Source organism: Felis catus, chromosome A2, assembly GCF_018350175.1.
Source record: "Felis catus isolate Fca126 chromosome A2, F.catus_Fca126_mat1.0, whole genome shotgun sequence".
NCBI lineage: Eukaryota > Metazoa > Chordata > Mammalia > Carnivora > Felidae > Felis > Felis catus.
The window spans coordinates 78,215,892-78,236,362 of record NC_058369.1 but is presented as its reverse complement, the minus strand read 5'-3'; the positions used below and the strand labels follow the sequence as shown (position 1 = coordinate 78,236,362).

The 20,471-nt window shown below is 39.3% G+C and overlaps 1 protein-coding gene across 1 annotated transcript; it reads right to left on the bottom strand.

Annotated features, from left to right (window-relative positions):
- Positions 1-7,888: 7,888 nt before the first annotated feature.
- Positions 7,889-12,234, bottom strand: CCDC71L (coiled-coil domain containing 71 like). The gene has a single exon (XM_023250259.2). The coding sequence runs from the start codon at positions 12,086-12,088 to the stop codon at positions 11,372-11,374; it is 717 nt and encodes a 238-aa protein (XP_023106027.1). The 5' UTR covers positions 12,089-12,234; the 3' UTR covers positions 7,889-11,371.
- Positions 12,235-20,471: the final 8,237 nt, after the last annotated feature.

Below are 20,471 nucleotides of genomic sequence, written 5' to 3'. Positions count from 1 at the left end.
TGATGATATTGCAGTGGTTATATGATGGTAAGAATTAAACAAAATGAAACTTGTTAACTTAGTATGCATTGGAAAATGTCAACAAGAAGACAAAGAAAATCCTTGGCTTTCCCTTCATTGGTAATTACTAATAGATATGAAAGCTACAGTGCCTCCTAGGAGGCAAGTTTCTTGCCAACTGAAGTACAACGCTAATACAGGAGCACCTTCCAAGGGTCCATTCTGAGAGTATACTGAACAGCAGGGATCTTTAATGTGATTTGAAAAGTCTGGACTGGTTTCTCCATGACCCACAAGTATCAGATCCCAGAATTCTTAGAAGTTTGCTTGATGCATTGATAAGCTATTTGCTTGATGCGTTGATAAGCCAAGGAGACCTAGTAGGGGTTTTGGCGAAGCCACGTGCCCTAGAAATATGACAGCTAATTTTTGACTTGGAGAAGAAGAAAAGGAATGACTTCAAAAAGACATCAATCATTCCACCTCACAGATGCGCTGTGAGCCTGACATGCTCATACATATCATGCATCTTGAAGAGGGTAAGTGGTAAAAATATTGGTATTATTAGTGTTAATGCCTGCTCACATTTTTTCCAAGATTTTGTAGTAGGACATAAAGAAATTGGCAGCTCTGCTATTCCATTTAGCTTGCTGCCATGACATTGCTGCCTTAATGGAGTGCAGCCTACAGCCTGTTTTGTGAGTAAAACTCTCTTTGTTTATGCCACTGGTGGCAGCCTTTCTGGAACAGCTCAACACGTCCCTAACTGATACTACTTGCATTTACTCAATGCCATTAAAATATAGTCTCACATTTTATTAGCACAAATAACATCAATAACATCACCCTTATTGAAGGTGAAATCATTAGCAATAAAATTGAACCCGATGACATTGGAGAAAAGATGCCAGAAAGGTTTCCTAAATGAAGTAGAGTCTTGGAGAATCCCAGAGTTCTGTGTCATAGGCATACCCCCACAGAGTAAACTGTGGGGCTCTGTTACAACATAACTTGAAGTTTAGGAGTATTGTTTCTCATCAGTCTTTGAAGAAGCCCAGGGTAGAGAAGAGTTTACTTAATCCCAGGGTGTAAAATGAAAGAGGGCTTTGGACCCACAAACTCCTACAATCAGTAAGTAGGCTGAAACAACCATGAGGCTGCAGACACAGGCTACCTTTCATGAGAAGGAAAGAATGACTTAGCTCCTAGCAGGAGCTACAGCCGTGGAAAATCATTCCCAGGCCTTGAGACCCAGTGAAGGGACTGCCTACCTATGCCAGCTGAACTTCAGAATTGCTATGGACCAGTGACTCATGAGAACCTCCTTCGTTCCTTTTCCAACAGCAGCATTTATTCTGGTTATCATGTGCCCATGTTGGTTGTATGCTTAATTCATAGGTCTTCAGATTGAGAGAAAGTGTAGTCAAAAACCAGTGCACCCAAGGAGACTCATCCACACCTGGACCTAATTTAGATAACAATATTCTGGACTTTGAGCTGATGTTATAAAGGGTTGGGGCTTTAAGAGGGAGGATTCTTGGGATGGGGTGAGGATATTTTGCATGCAGGATGTAAGTCAACAATTTGAGGCCAGCAGGCAGACTGTGGCAGTCTAAAACATGTTCATAAATTCTCTTTTAAGCCCTTCATAAGGTATATCTTCATTCCCTTTGCCTTAAGCATAGGTTGGGCTTAGAGAATGATTTTGAAAATAGGAGAAGGTGAAAGTGATGGTGAGTCAGAAACACTACAAAAAGTAGATATGGTAGTTCCAATGGTGTTATGGTCGGGGACAATCTAAGGAAGGGGCATCTGGCCATTACAACCTAGAATTCTACACCTATCAAAATTATCAATTAAATTTGAGAGCAGATTAAAGATATCTTGAGACATGCAAAGCCTCAGAACATTTGACTCTATTCATTCTTTATTAGGAAGTTATCTGAGGGTGGACTCCAGCAAAACAAGGAAAGAAGAAATAAAGAAAAAATATAATTAATAACAGCTAACATTCACAGAGTGTTCATTTTTGTGCCAGGCACTGTTCCCAGTGCTTCTCACATATTATTACATTTAGCCATACAACAATCTTATAAAGTATATACAATTACTATCTTATAGATGAAGAAATAGACTTATAAAGAAGCCAAATAACTTACCCAAGGTCACACAGTTGGTAAGTGGTGGAAGTAAGAGTCAGGCAGTCTGGCTCAAAAGCCCAGGCTTTTAAATGCTCCCTACCTTCTCAGAGAGTCATATTACCATCAAACCATGGAAACAAACTGGGACAGTAGCAAAGGAAAACCCTAGGATGAAAGCTATGAAGCAGACCTACTGAGTTACCAGGCTAAACTGAGGCAGCAGGAGAGAAGGGTCCAGTAAGACAACTCTGAGGGAGAAACAAGATGATGTCATAAATGGCATGATTTGAAAATGCTGAAAGAGTATAAGAAGACAAATAAGTGCAATCAGAAAATTAAGGAGAACCAAAAAAATATCCATAAGATGGTCTTAGTCTGAATAAGCCAATGGAAATATGGTGTGGTTTAAAGCACTGATGGAGTACAAAGAAAAATAATCCATTTCACCTTGATGCCAGAGCTGTCCTCATTCAAGAGGTCCAAGAATTCCAAGGAAGGAGTAGTAATTCTAAGATTTGCATATTATTTACATAATCACAATAATGTAAACCATTTATTGGCTTTCAAGTTTTAGAATCAACCTAAGAACAATCTAAAGAGACTTGATTGCAGAGCAGAATACCAATGTTAACAACGACAGAAGTCCAAAGCTGATAGGAGAGAAAACGTGCAGAAAGGATAAGGAAGACATTTATCTTACAATGTAAGATGTGAAAAATGATAGAACAAGTAAGAAGTAAGAAGTCTCTAGTTTAAAATTACATCTTGTGGGGTGCCTAAGTGGCTCAGTTGGTTACGCATCCAACTCTTGGTTTTGGCTCAGGTCATGATCTCAGGGTTCATAAGATTAAGCTGAGCATCAGGTTCTGCACTGACAGCATGGACTCTGCTTGGAATTCTTTCTCTCTCTCTCTCTCTCTCTCTCTCTCTCTCTCTCTCTCTCTCTCTCTCAAAATACATACATACATACATACATACATACATACATACATACATAAAATTATATTTTGTGATGGTTAATTTCATGTTTCAACTTGACTAAGCCACAGGGTGCCCAGATATTTGGTTAAACATTATTTCTAGTGAGTCTGTGCTGACATTTCTGGGTACAATTAACATCTGAATCAGTAGACTAAGCAAAACAGATTGTCCTCCCAAACACTGAGGGGCCTCATCTAATCTATTGAAGACCTGAATAGAACAAAAGGCAGCATAAGACAGAATCTACTCTCTCTGACTGTCTTCAAGTTGGGATATTGGTTGTCCCCTGCCTTCAGACTCAGACTTGGAATAGAACATACATCATAAGCTCTCCTGATTCTTAGGCTTTTGGACTCTGCCTGGAACTAAACCACTGGGTCTCCTGGATCTGCCCTTCTCAGCCTCCATAATCCTGTAAACCGATTCCTATTGATACTGCGTCTCTGGAGAACCCTAACTAATACACATATGTAACCTCATCCATTATGTCTGTTTGCCCTCAGATCCAGTTCCTGGACTTCTCTTATAGACTGTGTTTCCTGGGTTCCTTGCCAACTGGCTTCCAGAGTGGTTTGACCAATGGAGGCTTGACTGGAGAAAGGGAGGAAAGTATAAGCTCAGATATTTTTCTCTCTCCCACTCCATTTTCTAGCAGTGATTTTATCTCCTCAGAGATTCTAGCTCCTTTCCTAGCAGCCTCTTCTTCCATGTTCTCAGTTCCTGCTAGGCATGGTTCTGAGTTTCTCCAGCCCTGGGGATGGAAACAGCTTTCTGATGATACTAATTCCTGATTGCTTCACCATCCTCTGTGTGGCTTCTGGGATGTCCCATCATGTGTGTAACTGTTTAAAATACCTATAGTGACTCATTGGCTGGCTAGACCTGACTAAAACAGTATAAAGACAGGAATTCAGTAATATATCGGAAGGTAAGGAGAGAGAAGACAGGTGGCTTAAATGACCTATACGTTATCTTCACATAGGAAGTTAGTAGACGGTGCTTAAAATTGATAAATCAATAAGAAGCAGTATAGTATATTATTTATATTTATGAAGATAAACAACAAAAGAATGAAAACCTGGAACAGTTAAAAGTGTTGCCTCAAATAATGGAGACAGTAAAGAGACCTGTGGTTGCCAGGGACTCAGGGGGGAAGAGAGAGATGAATAATAGATGAAGCACAGGGAATTTTTACAGCAGTGAAACTATCTTGTAAGACAGTGAAATGCTTAGAATCATGACATGGTGCATTTGTCAAAACTCACAAAACTCACTGCACAACACACTGAATGCTAAGATAAACTTTGGACTTTAGTTAATAATAGTCTTCATATTGGCTCATCATTGTAACAAATGCACTGCTCTACTGCAAGATGTTTACAATAGGGGAAACTATGTGTTGGGGGTGGGGAGGGGGGGCAGGAGGGAGAACAGGGGAACTCTCTGTACTTTCCAGTCCTTTTTTCTGTAAACCTAAAACTGCTTTAAAAAATAAACTCCCTTAATGAAAGGAAGGAAGGAAGGGAGGAGGGGGAGGAGGGAGGGAAAGAGGGAGGAAGGGAGCTATCTAAAAGCCATGGAGGAAACTTATATGTGTATTACTACGTGAAGGAAGCCAATCAGAAAAAGCCATATGCTTTATGATTCCAACTATAATGACATTTGAAAAAAACAAAACTACGGAGATGGTAAAAAGACCAGTGGTTGTCAGGGTTTAGGGGGAGAGAGGAAGTGGTGATAGGTGGAGCACAGGGCATTTTTAGGGTGGTGTAACTATTCTGTATATCGTGATGGGAGATACATGCCGTTATGTATTTGTCAAAACATGTGAAACTATACAACACAAAGAGTAAACCCTAATGTTAGTTAATGATAATGTGTCAACCAATAGTGGCTTCTCCATCAGTGATAATAAATGTACCCACATTAATGCAAGGTAGTAATATCTATAGAAACTGGTGGGGGTGGGGAAGCTCTGTATTTTCTGTGCAATTTATCTCTAAAACTAAAACCGTCCTTAAAAAAATAGCCTGTTTTAAAAAACCCTGACTTAAAAAAAAAAAAAAGTGTTGCCTCTAGGGGAGAGGTGTTTGTGGGTAAAAGAGAGCCTTTTGTTTTTTATTGCAAGTCGTTATCTGCAATTTAGATGTTGTGGGTTTTTTTTTTTTTAACCATTTGTATACAATACTTGGAGTGAAATTTTTCAATTAAAAAAAAAAAATCTGTTTACCTGCCAGAATAGCTAAAATGAAAAGACCAAAAATAGCAAGTGTTGCCAAGCCTATGAAGTACTCAGAACTCTCAGGCACTACTATAGAAAAAAGTTCATGTAAATTGGTATAACCACTTTGGAAAACTGTTTGGAGGTATCTTACCAAAGCTGATCATTTGGATGACATGTGACCCAGCAAATTCACTCCTAGATAAACACTATTTTCAAAAATGTTCACCACAGGACATGTCCTATAATGTTCACGGAAGTTTTATTCATAATTGCCCTAGGCTAGAATCTACCTAAATGCCCATCAAGAGTTGCAGAAACATTGTAAACTATTCACACAATGGAATTCTATACACCAATGAAAATAAAGGATTTATAACTACATACAATAACATGAATATCACAAACATAATTTTGAGTGAAAGAAGCAAGGTATACGGCACATAATTCCATTTCTATAAGGTCTAAAAACAGGCAAAAGTTATTTATGCTGTAAGAAGTCAGAATAATTGCTATCCTGAAGGGGAGATAGACAGTGGCTAAAAGAGGCATATGGGGTCCTCTGGGGTACTGGTAATTTTTTTAATGAGTGCTGATTCCACAAGTATATTGAATTTATGCAATTTCATCAAGCTGTGCTCATAATACTTTTAATAAATATATGTCCTTTTAAATGTATGCTATGCTTCAATAATCTTACTTAATCTGAGTGAAGACCTCTAAATCATACCCTTTTTCCTCTACTCATCCACTAAACATTTAAAGAATACATACTTGAAAAAATCCTAGAAGAGAGAAATGTATATACATTTTACATAGTTAATTTCAGTACTTGGAAGAATCTCAAAGTTAACATTTCTATGAATACCTTCAAAAGCAAGCGAAGTTCAGTTTTGAGGCCACTAGAATATTTACTAAAACTTGCTTGGGAGCCATACTGTCTTGTGTTGTTATGAGCACTGCTTTCCAGTTGGGCTCTGGATATGTTCATGTAATAAATTACAGTTTAGGGTGACTTTTACCAAGACAACTGAGTGCTGACGGTGAGAAGTCATTGCTCTTGCAGAATCTGCAATCAGGCTCAGTTTTGAGCTTCTTACCACTGGATAACTTCCATCTAGGGAAATTCTTTTTGTGTTAATTTCAGCTACTGCAACTTTGGCTTGCTCACCAATTTAGAATAGATTGTTATTCCTCGTGGGGGGCGGGGGAGGGGTGGCATCAGAGCTAAATTACAGGCATTAGACCCAAAATCCAAAGATGAGTGTGTCAATGCTCCAAATGTGAGGATATCTTCTCCTTTTGGTAATAACTTTCTGCTATTTCAAATCTAACTACTGCACTCATTTGTTTCAACACAGGAAGTACAAAGCTCACACAAATTGCTTCTAATTTAGTTTTGTACATGTAAATTCACATGGCTTTGAAGCAAACCTTACTGAGCTTACTTGAAGTGAAAACTTAGTGTTGAAATTTGGCAAGTTCTTGATCAGTAACTGTTATTACTTTTATAGATTCTCAGATAGTTTAATATCCCTAACAGCATATTTTAAATATCTTTCAGAGAAATGATAAAAAGACCCCAAAATGTCTAAGGAAGTCTAGAAAACCTCCAACAGTGAAAACTACCTAATAAATCAACTTAATCTAACCTCCTGCTGTCTGTCTTCAATTTAATTCACCCACAAATTACCTTCTCATCATTTGTCTTTTGCCTTTCCCAGACCACACTCTATTTTCAGGATGCTAAACTCCCAAAGGACCACTCAGCATATACACTTATTCTCAGTACATATGCCTCCAATTAATAGCATTTATTAAGCATTTCCTATGTGTTCACCCATTAACGCCCTTTTTAATCCTTTCAATAGCCCAACAGTTTCTTTTACTAACCGCATTTGATTCTTGAGGAAGCTAAAGCACAGTTTCTGTAACTTACCTAAAGTTCAGATGGTTGCAAGTGGCAAAGCTTTAATGCCATCCCAGGCAATGTGATCCACAGCTATTACACTGCTGCCTCCAATTATTGATAGGAACTCAGATACGAAGACATATTCAGGCCACATAATACTATGAATCCTGCCCTTCCTAGCACTGCACTTCTACCCTCTAGACTGTAATGAAAATTCGGGCTTTACTTCTGTAGAACAGCCTTTACTGCTGCTACTCATATAGAGCACGCTTACTTTCTTTTACAATATAAAAAAACGTGAGCGTGAGACCTTCTATCACCACCCCAAGGGGGTTGGGGTCAGGAGTCAAAGTGAATTCTGATGCATTTTTAAAGTCTTTATTAAGCTGGCAAACTGGGTAATGGTTTGGGCTTGGGCATGAAGCACTGTCTCAGAGATTCACTAGATCATCAGAGTTGATACTGATATACTCTTGACTCCCCAAATAGCATAAAACACGTATCTCAAGACTTCCTGGATTCTGAAGTTCACAAAAGAAGTCAAAACTTCTCACATCGCCTTCCAATTCACATGCAAACATAAAATCCCATTTCAAAAACTCCCCAACATTATTAGAAAAGCCAGACACTGTATATTCTCTAAAATTTATTTACAGTTAATAAATTAAAAAGAAAAGTACAACCAGATTGTAAATCTTAATCATATGCGCACATCAAACTGTCCAAGAAAACAATTCAGTTCAATTACAAACAATTGCCTTCTAATGCACTTAAGACATAACAGTCTTATCAAAAAATATTTTAAACACAGCAATAAAGTAAATATTATGTATATATGTCCATTAAAAACACCAATTTAAAGAGTGCTGTGGCAATCCTTGAAACAACAAAAAAATTTTGAGTTCAAAATTGCTCACGTTTTTTTGTATCCAAATATTTTTAATGCATTTTTATTGAATAGTTTTCAGGAAGATAGTACTATTGCTTGCACACAGCAAATCAATACGTGTCAGCCACCAGCTTAAATTACACTTGTCCAATCGGGTACTCAAACTTGGACAAAATAAATACACACCACCACAGCGACACTTTGCACTAACAACAATGAAGTTTGCCCTCAACAATCATAACATTACTGAGTTCCGTAAGGAAAAATAAGTTGCTGGTTGACAAGTTGAAGGGGGATAAAAATGACATCAGGAATTCAAAAGGTTATTTCAGGTGCCGGTCACCACATTTAGGCACTCAAGCATAGCAAGGTGATAAACTTCCTCCTTAACTTCCCCCTTTACTTGTGCCATATGAGATATAAAGGTAAGAGAATGAATAAAGATTATGGGATTTCTTTCAAAAAACTATGTACAAGCTAAGCACAGACTCACTTTAGAAGACAGTAAATGAATGCCTCATCAAAAAGGCCACCGTGCCAAGTTCCTTTTCACATTCTGCCCAAAAGTATCCATAAAATACTTTCATTTTCCTATTAATATACGAATCAACTATATTAGTTGTTTCTTCACATTGTATAAGTTGTAAAACAACCAACTTCAGCAAGGTTTTGCTAAAGACAACTTGGCAAAAATAAAGATTTTTTTACATCTTGTTTTGCAAACTAGAAACGGCGAGATTTTTTAAGAGACCAGGTAAATAACGTTAAATTTAGGATGGGCAATCAGATCCAAACTGAAATCAGATAGCCCGGATAACCCAAAGCATTAACGCAAGTTCAAGTGCACTAAAGTAACAAGGCATAGGAAGAAAAAAAAATAAGATTCTCAGTTAAGTTTAAATAAACGCATGGTGTCAATGGTTATGTTTCAATTTTGTGCTGAGCAAAGTTATCCTCCCAGCTACATCTAATTTCAAAATCCTCTGGGAAGCTATCTAGATAAGCTATATGTTGAAATTACATTCTAATATGGCCATTGGATTTATTTTTTAATTAATATAAAATTATATACAATAGTGAAGTGGTACAAATACGTATTTTTTCCTCAGGTGCTAATTAGCTAAAAAAGGTAATGGGGGGGGGAAGAAAACCCTATGTATTTGAAATACAATTGGCAATGGAAGCTAATAACCAAAAGAATATATATAAGCTTCCTATCACACAAATATAATTTAACACTCTCCATCTTCTAAGTAATTATTCACTTTTATTTACTCATGTGACAGTATTTGTAGCAACACATTATCATTGAGTAGTGAATAAAAGAATATGAGGCTTACTGGGTAACTGGCATAAAGTCATATATATATAGATATATCTTTTTTTTCCTTTTTTTCTTTTTTACAAAACAAGAACACTGAAATTAAAGTCACAAAACTCCTACTATGAACTATTAAACTTGAAAAATTCATTTCAGAAAGCTATGCCATTTGAATTCTAAAAACACAAGAGTCAAAATTGCAACTCTCATTATTCCCCTAAGAAGCTGCCAAGCAGAGAGAAACCTTAATATTGAAGATTTCATAGGTCATGTTCCAGCCTGGTATGGATGGTTCCATGGCAGAATACTCAAATTTGAAATAATAGTGGTACAAAATCACTACTTGACCCTTTAGATATTGCAGTAAAATCTGGCTGCGGCACCACTGGCTAAAAACCATTAAGTCTTGCTGCCACCAATGACCGAAGGCACTTGGATAATCAAGAATTCCACACTGGGCCATAGGATATAAACACTATTATAAAAGTGTAAAAGAAGGGTCAGTACTCTTGTGGCTCGCCTGTTTGATTCCTGTGGTCTTCGGCTGTCAAACAAAAGACCAATAACTGCAAACATAATTATGAATGGAAACGAGATAATAAAGGAAACTCGTGAAGCAAAACAGTTAACTAACTGTCATGATGTTTATAAGAGTGACTGATAGTAATCTGGACATTTCTGTTACCCAACAACAACAACAAAAACAAGGGAAGAAAACCTATTTTGCCCAAAGTTAACTTCAACCAGTTATCTGATACCAAGAAATGCCTCCACCCCTCTAGATCATTAATACTTCTGAGAATTCCAATGGGTATTCTGTTTGGCATTTTGGTCACCGCGCATACGCATACTCATTTTTCCTATGCGATTTCCATTTTAAAATAAATTATCCTTGAGATATTCCCAGATCTGTATGTTAGACTAGTACAAGGAGGCCAAATCATTTCCAATCGGATTCCATCCATCTCTTTAACCAACACCAGTTCTTTGTAATTCACTCATTCTTTTTTATCACAAGCCATGTGGTTTCAATGCACTTTAATTTTATTCACTTAAAAAGAATTTTCACAAGTTAACTTTTCCTAAACAAAACTTCATGAGTTTCTGCCATTTCCTTTAAGAGCTCAGTAAATATAAACATTAAATTTCAATATAAAATCTTTAGAAACACCTTAAAAATGTTTAAACAGTTGAACTTTGCATCTCTTTGTTTGTAATCACTGAGCCCATGAAATTCAAAGCCATACAAATCCCTACATTATTAACAGTCATACGCTTGAATTTCTTAGAAAATATCCTTGGTCAAAGCTTTGGAATCCAGTTAAAATTCGGAAACGAGTGGGATTCAGAATACCCTGAGCACAAACTAGTGCAACACCTTTCAACACATATTCGATCTTTCGTCCAGAACGAGGGGTGGCAGTCAAAAAAGAAAAAGTGGGGCGGGGGGAGCGGGGAGGTGGATGAACAGCAAGTAAATTCTAGCTTTATTACACAAGCACGAAACCAAATTCCTTTGGAAAAAAGAATGACTTCTTCGGAGGGCTTCCAGACCAGTGAGGTAGAGTCCAAAAGGGAGAAAACGGATCTGCCCCTATAGTCCTGGAGACGTCTCAATCTGGGGTTAGGAAGAAAGGGGGCCACCCTTGCGGGTCCAGCTGTCTCCTCCCTCCGCAGACCCGGTACTGGGAGGCAGCAGAGGGCACACCTGCCCCGGAGTCCCAGACGGCGGCGCCGCATCCCGGGGGCGCGGGCCGGGACCATCCGGTGCTTCTTCGCCCGTAAAGTGCACTAGGGAACGCGGTCCCGGCCGGATCTGTAAACACTCGACTGTCACTTGTTCATCCCCCCAGGCGGAAGCCGTCCCGGGGCGGAGGGGGCCGAGTCTCGCGGAGGGGGCCGAGTCTCACGCCCGGGGCACCGGGAAGCGGCGGAGCCTCACCACGGGTTCCAGGTTCACTCGTAGGACTTGGCGCGCCCGGCGCCGCGCCGCCGCCAGGCTGCGCTCGCCCCACACGTCGCCGCCGACGCGGATGGTGGGGAAGGTGGTCAGCGTCGGGGTGGCCGCCCTCCAGATCTCCTCCAGGGTGCGGCCCCCGAAGCAGGGCCCGGGGGCCGCGGGTTTGGGGGAGCGGCTGTCCTCGGGGGCCGGCGGCAGCGGGGGCGGCGGCGGCGGCGGCGGCGGGGGCGGCGGGGGCTTCCTCCGGCGGACGGCGGCCGCCCGGGCTCCGCGGCGCCTCCTCCTGGCCGCCGGCCGGCGCGTCTGGCCGCGGGCGACGGGGGGCGGCGGGGGGTCGGGGACCAGGGCCCGGCAGGAGGAGTAGCCATAGACGTCCTTGCTGCGCAGGATGTGCGGGGAGAACTGGTGCTTGAGGCTGCAGAGGAAGCTCCAGAGCTCCGCGTCCGAGCTCATGAACTCCGTGCTGCGGGGCATGAACAGCTTGAAGGCGTCGCCCAGCGCCTTGGTGCTGTCGGCCAGCGACAGTTGCGACCGCGAGTACACCACCTTCTCCTCCCGCGCCTCCAGCTCGGCCCCTCCTCCGGCCCGAAAGCCGCCGCCCCGGGCGGCCGGGGCCGGGGCCGCCGGGGGCCGGCGCCGCCGCCTCTTCACGCTGCGCCGCATCGGAGGCCGCTCGGGGCCGCCCGCGCTCGCCGGCTCTCGTCGCCGCCGCCGCCGCCGCCGCCCCCGCCTGCGTCCAGGTCCGCGGCGGCGGCCGCTGCTGGCGCCTCCGGGCCGGCGCGTCTCTCGCTACTTTTCTCGCCTCGGCCGCCGCCCCTCCCCCTCCGAGGGCGGAAGACGCGGGTGAATATCCTGCCGCCCGGTACAAGATGGCGGCCGGCGCCCACCCCTGGGCTTTGTCATTGGACGGCGCCTCGCCCCCTGGTTTCTTTCTTCTCCTCTCTAGCCTCCTTTCGCCCTCTGCCTTTCTTTAAATGCGCCCGCCTCAGGCCCCTCCCACCACAGCCCCGACTCCACCCATTGGGTGCTCTCAGTAGAGGGGCGGGGACTAATGGGGGAGAGGCCAGTTCCTGGAAGATGGTGCTGGGGTGGGTGATGGTGGTGGCCCTTGAACGCCAGTCAACAGTTGGGTGGGTATATGGAGAGGCTGCCATGTCTACGGTAAGGGGTGGACTTCATATCCACCTTGGGGAGGGACCCTTTCAGAGTGAGTGGGTGCATTTGTGGATTGAGCTGGGAGATCTAGCAGTCTGCATAACAAAGGGAGACCTGCCCAAAGGCTGCCCCTCCTATCATAGCAAGAGGATTGGGGGGTAAGTCTAGAGGGAATGGACCTTTCAGGCATCCCTTCTAAACCTTCAAAGATCGCTTTTGGCACCTTCATCCAACTCTTCCCTCTTTTGGCCCAAATCCATTTCAACCAACCACTAATAATCCAGAAGCACTCAGGTAATATGGGCAGCATTGGTGGGACTATCTCCTTTTAGACAATGGAACCATCTTCATATTTAAGAGATACTCTGCTTATCAGGAAAGCAAAGGCTATTAAACCTATAAAACAATACTCTTTGCTCCAGTTGATCAAAGATCAATTGCAACAAAGCCATTCTCCTTAATGAAAGTCTCTGTGTCTTTAAATAGTAGTCTTTCTAAATGAGTACACTTCACTTTTCGTTTAGCTTCAATATGTGCCTTTGCAGCACCATCTTTATCACTTAGAACGTGGCATCACAATCAAAGAGGTTCCGTTGATAGCAACACATTGTTAAGAACACATTCCCTCCTGTATTTGAAGGGAGGACTATAAATGTTTATAGAGTAGTGGTCATTTGCTAATCGTTTTTTCTAGCCTACTTGGCACTCTAGTGGGCCACTCAATGTTTGCTCAGTAAATCAATAAAATACTGCTAATTATTTGCAATGAACTGAGAAAGAACGATATAGTGAAATCGCTTAGAACAGGACAATTTTATATTTTACGTTTATAATGCAATTTTCTCTCAACTCCCTTAAATTTTTAAGGCTAAAAAAAATCTCTTAATACTTAGAACTTTAAGGTATGCATGCAAATTTTACCCTTCAGTGAGCATCTTATTTTGTAGTAGAAAACTGATAAAGCACAGAAGTTTTGTGATTTGCATACAGTTGCTAATGGTTCCCTCCAATATTTGAGCTGAAAGATACCAAGTTCAATCTCCTTATTTCACAGATGAGGAAATCTGGACCCACAGAGGTTCAGTCATACAACTTGTTGACAGCAATAACGGGACTATATAGTTTAGGTTATTGGGTTCCTAACCTAGTGATCTTTACATTTCACTGGAGGCTTTTCAAATGCTGCCGTCCAGACTCAGAGGTTCAATAGAAAATGCTTAATGCATGAGTGAAGTGACAAGGGTCAGAGCTGTACCCCTATTTCTACTTCCACTCTACCCAGAATTGAGTTTTTATCAGTCTTATATTGGACTTAACAGATATTTTGTCTGAACCAGATAATACTTTGCTCAGTTTCAATAAAAATTAAACCAACCAAAACTATTCTGAAAGCTGTTTCTCTAACACCAGAATGCCTTCTCCACACAATGGGTTTATGGCAAAAACAGAACTTCCTATATGGAGACCAGTTCTCTACCTACCAAAATCATGGCAACTTTCTGAAGAGAAAATCATTTTCCTAGAAAAGCACATCTGATCGCAGATCAAGATTAAGGAGCCAATTCCCAACTTCCTAAGTCCTTATAAAGAAATGATATTAAAACTTTTTACATCACAATTGTTCTCTTGGTAATTCTGGGAACACATAGTAATGTGAAATTTGAATAACTTCCATTGGAATGCCCCTGCAGACTGACATAGAAAATTGTACAGAGTGAGCCAGCTGAATGATAAGGGGACTTCATAATAAAAGAAGAGGGTAAAATAAGGATTTATGTACTCCTGGCTTCTCATCTTGTTATTCCCTTCCTTACGAGTTAACATAAGTACTTTTAGGGTCTTTTGCCAAATAAATACATAACAGGCATCCCTACAAACTTATAGAGTTGATTTTGATTAAGAGGATGAATCTCTTTTTGACATAATTTTGACTTTAAGAAAACATAACATCTCAACAAATTGCATAGTATTAAACAGTTCTTTTTTAATACACACTCATTTAATTTACTTAAAATGAAACTTTTTATGAAATATTTTTAGGAACTAGCATCATGTTAAATAGTTTAAAAAACCACATACTTTTAAATTTGATATTGTTTGCTCTATTCTTCTGTTTTCTTTTTTTATTTTTATATTTCTTCTTGACCTCTACCTTTTGATTAACTCAAATCCTTATCCATTCTCTATAAGTAAGTAAAGTTTACTCGTAAAGATAACAATACATTCCTTCTAATTCCTGGGACTGTCCTGAGACATTATAAAGTTTATGGAAAGTTGTCAAATTAAATTTTTGTTCTTAAGGAATGACTGTCTGAAATCCTGAGTTTATTCCATTACCTCTTAAGGGGAATGATGCTCCCTATAATAGAATACTAAATGGTGGGTGGATAAAGAGAATAAACAGAAAAAAAAAAACAAAAAACTAGCTGTAGCTGTACATTTTCTGAATATATGTTACACAGTTAAAAAATAAATCCAAGAAGAATAAAGTGATTGGAGAAAACTAAAAGACATCACCTAGCTACCTAGACCTCTCCTTTAAGATTCCATATCTATAAAATAGTTTGCTTATTGAAAAGTGGCCAAAAAATAAAAAGTATATGTAAGAGTACATAGTCAACTAATCTATGATAAAGGAGGCAAGAATATTATAATAAGGAAAAGGCAGTCTCTTCAAGATATGGTGTGGGAAAACTGGACCACTTTTTTACTATACCGTATACAAAAATAAATTCAGAATGAATTAAATACCTAAATGTGAGACCTGAAACCATAAAACTCCTACAAGAAAACATAGGAGCACCTGGGTGGCTCAGTCAGTTGACTGTCCAACTCTGGCTCAGGTCATGATCTCATGGGTTGTGGGTTCGAGCCCTGCATTGGGCTCTGTGCTGACAGCTTAGAGTCTGGAGCCTGCTTCAGATTCTGTGTCTTCCTCTCTCTGCCCCTCCCCTGCTTGCTCTCTCTCTCTCTCTCTCTCTCTCTCTCTCTCAAAAATAAATAAACATTTAAAAAATTGTAAGCTATTTTTTAAGAGTATATATAAGTAGTTGCAAGCATCAGTTTTGGAATCAAATAGATCTTCATTTTAAAAAAGAAAACTTCAGGAAAAAAAATATCCTCAGACATGGTTTTTAACTTTTCCAAGACTTACTCTCCTTATCAATAAAATGTACATAATCTCTAATTTAATTTACTGTTTTGAGGATTGGATGAGAGAACATTTATAAAACATTTACTATAATGCCTGGTTCACCGTAAGTATCCAATAAATAATAGCCATCCTTACTTTTCTTGTCTAATCATGAGGATTTTATTTGACTTAACAAACATATTTCAAACCCTGTATTTCAGTGGGAGTCTAGAGATTTTTTTAACAAGTAATAAGTTGTTGAGGGGTAAGTAAAATGCCAGTGCTAGAAGGAAGTTTAGATATCATCTAATGAGCCCAACACTCTTAATCCAGATGAGAATACTGAGATTGCAGTAAATCTGCTCAAGTTCACATGGCTGGATAGTGGAAGACTATGAACCAGAATGTAGGTTTTTGTTGGTCCAGAGATGTTTCAAACATTCTTGTATTTAGTCTGAAGAAATAGCATTAATTTTTAGTTTGAATGAAATTAAATAGAGCATGATTCATCAAAAAAAAATTTTCAGCCTTCTCATTAGAGCCATTCTAAAGTAATTTAGATTTTTCTACAAGTTATTTCAAAGCTCTGTTATGCTCTAATTAATACTGCTAATGTGAAATACACAAAGACCATATAAACTGAACGACTAGGACTTCCACTTCCAGGAGGATGAAATACACTTATTTTCCCTATTCCTCCTGCTACTTACAACTTTAAACTCTGGACATAAAATGAACATTAGAAGACTGAAAAATGGAGAGAAGAAAGCAAACAGGCTAGGGACCTCAGAGCCCAAAGAACAACACAGCAATGAGTTCCCTGGGTTTTCATTTCTTCTCTTTTCTACACACATCTCAGACTGATTGCTGGAGAAGCCAATGACCCAGAAATGCCAACAGATGTAGATACAAAAAGCCCCAACAAAATCTTGTTCTTTCTAACTATAGGATCAGGAAAGAAGTAACCTAGCAAGACTAAAAACTTTTAGAAAATAATAATCTACTATAGCAAAACACCACCCAAAGAAACCTGTGGCTTTTACCCTCCCCAGGCTGTAACACGGCACCCACTACTCATGCTGGATGGTGTCAGAGAAGGCTAAATACTGCCCATCCCTGATGGGCAATAAAGAGGCAATTCTTTCCCATAGTGTCAGTGGAGACAATTTGGGGAGCAGTAACAAGACACTCTACCCCTTACCAGCCAGGGATCTATCAACAAAGGTCTGGTGGGGCGCTAGCATGCCCACCTCAATGCAGTAGTAATGAGAAGCCTCTTTCCCTGACTTAGGTGTCAGTGGAGCCAGAGTGGGAAACCTGGACTCCTACCTAGCAGTACTGTGGCAGCATCCCTCCCATTCCCTGTTGGTACAGTGTTGGAGAAAATCAGCTAAAACAGTTTAAATAATATCCACAGTCTCCTAACACAATATCCAAAATGTCCAGGTTTCTATTAAAATCATTTATCATACCAAGAGCCAGGAAGATCTCAAATGGAATGTAAAAAGACAATCAATAGATGCCAACACTGAGATGAGAAAGATGTTAGAATTATATAACAAGATTTTTAAATAGTCATCATAAGGACTTTAATAAGCAATTATGAGCATTCTTGAAAGAAGCAAAAATAAATAAATAAATAATAAATAACTGCTGTAAAGAAATAAAACATCATAGCAAAAAACAGGAAATATAAAGAAACACCAAATGGAAATTTTAGAACTTAAAAATGTAATAATTGAAATAAAGACCTTAGCAAATGGTCTGGTCTCAACAGCAAAATGGAGAAGACAGAGGAAAAAACTGGCGAACTTGAAGATAGACCAATAAATATTATCCAATACGAACAACAGAGAGAAAACAGACTAATAAACCAAACAGGACAGAACCTCTGTGTCACCAGAGGCCTAGAAAGAGAGGATAAAGAAGGTGGGGCTAAAAAGCATGTGAAATAATGGCTGAAAATGTTCCAAATTTGGCAAAAGACACAAACCTACAGATTCAAGAAGTTGAACAAACCTAAACAAGATAAATCCAAAGAATCCACATCAAGACACATCACTGTCAAACTTCTGAAAGACAAAGACAATGAAAACCATCTTGAATATAGTCAGATAAAAATGACACCTTAACCGTAAAAGGAGAAACCATTTGAATGACCAGATTTCTCATCAGAAACCATGGAGACCAGAAGGAAGTGGCTCAACATTTTTCAAGTGATGAAAGAAAAGAACTGCCAATCCAGATTCCTATGCCCAGTGAAAATATCCTTCTACAATAAATACAAAGGCAAGACATCCTCACATGAAGCATAACAAAGGGACGTTTTTGCTAGCAGATCTATTCTACAGTAATGGCTAAAGGAAATTCTCTAACAGAAGAGAACCAATAAAGAAGGAACCTTGGAACAACAGGAAGAATAAAAAACTACAATAAGCAAAAATATGTGTAAATATGATAGACTTTCCTTTTCCTATTGAGTTTCCTAAATTATGTTGGATGGTTGTCATGGACTGAATGTGCTCCTCATAAGTTGAAGCCCTAATCCCCAAGGTGGCCCACCCCCCACCCAGGGTCTCTGAGCAGGTAATAAAGGTTAAAAAAGGGTGAGGTCCTATTCCTGTAGGGCTGGTATCCTTATAAGAGGAAGAGAAACCAGAGCTCTCTTTCTCTCTACCATGTGAGGACACAGAGAGAAAAAGGTTCTCAGTAAATCAGGAAAAGGCTCTCACTAGGGACTGAATCAGATGGGATCTTGATTTTGGACTTCTCAGGCTCCAGAACTGTGAGAAAATAAATTTCTGTTGTTGAAGCCACTCTGCTGTTAGTATTGTGTTATGGCAGGCCGAGCAGACTCATACAATGGTTGAAGTAAAAATTACAACATTTTTAAATGTGGTTCTAAATGTATGTAAAGGAAATATTTAAAACAAATATATTAGAAACAGGGAGGATAAAGAGACATAAAGGGAGGTTAGGTTTCTATACTTCACTGGAACTGATGAAACGACCCCAGTAGAGTGGAATAAGTTATATATGTATGGCATCATACCTAGAGAAGCCACTAAAAATTGATAGAAAAAGATCTGCTCAAAAACATAGATAAGTTGTGATCACTGCAGCAGCACATATACTAAAATTGGAATGATAGAGGGAAGATTAAGAATGTACAATGGGACCAATTTCTTGCATTATACACAGAAATAAACTCAAAATGGGTTAAAAACATAAATTTGGGGGCGCCTGGGTGGCGCAGTCGGTTAAGCATCCGACTTCAGCCAGGTCACGATCTCGCGGTGAGTTTGAGCCCCGCGTCAGGCTCTGGACTGATGGCTCGGAGCCTGGAGCCTGTTTCCGATTCTGTGTCTCCCTCTCTCTCTGCCCCTCCCCCATTCATGCTCTGTCTCTCTCTGTCCCAAAAATAAATAAAACTTTGAAAAAAAAAACATAAATTTGAGGCCTAAAACCACAAAACTCCTAGAAGAAAACATAGGCAGTAATCTCTTTGACATTAGCCATAGAAACACTTTTCTAGATATGTGTCCTCAGGCAAGGGAAATACAAGCAAAATTAAACTATTGGGACTACACCAAAATAAAAAGCTTTTGTTTTTGCCCAGCAAAGGAAACCATCAACAGAACAAAAACACAACCCACCAAATGGGAAAAATATTTACAAAGCATATAAAGGGTTAATATCTAAAATATACAAAGGATGTACACAACTCAATACCAAAAAGAAATCTAATTTAAAAATGCACAGAAGCCATGAATAGATAATTTTCCAAAGAAGACATACAATGGCCAGGAGACACATAAAATGAGATATTACCTCATACCTGTCAGAATGTCTAGTGTCAAAAAGACAAGAAACAAGTGTTGGTGAAGATGTTGGGGGAAAAAAAGGAACCCTTGTGCACTGTTGGTGGGACTGAAAACTAGTGCAATCACTGTGAAAGACAATATATACGTTCCTCAAAAAAATGGAAAATAGAAGTATCATACAATCCAGTAATTCCCCTACTAGGTATTTACCCAAAGAAAATAAAACATTAATTTGAAAAGATATATGCACCCCTATGTTTATTTCAGCATTATATACAATAGCCAAGATATGGAAGGAACACAAGTATCCTATAGATGAATGGATAAAGAAATGGTATTTATATTATATTATATTATATTATATTATATTATATTATATTATATTATATTACATTTATCATATTATAATTATATTATTTTATTATATATTATATATAATATACTTTTCAAAGATATATTATATATTATATATAATATATACCATTTCTTTATCCTTTCATCTATACACACACAATGGAATATTACTCAGCCATAAAAAAAGAATGAGATCTTGCTATTTGCAACATGGATGGATCTAGAAGGTGTAATGCTAACTGAAATAGGTCAGACAGAGACAAATGCCATATGATTTCATTCATATGTGGACACTTTAAAAAAACAAAGCAAACAAACAGAAAAAAGAGATAAACAAAACACTTAGGCTCTCAAATATAGAGAGCTGGTGGTTGCCAAAAAGAAGGCGGGTGGGGGAAAAGTAAAATAGGTGAAGGGGAGTAAGAGTACACTTATGCTGAATGAACACTAACATACAGAATTGTTGAATCGTTATATTGTACAACTGAAACTGATATAACACTGCATGTTCATTATACTTTAATTAAAAAATAAATAAATTTTTTAAATTATGGATGAATCAAAATAGAATTCTAAAAAA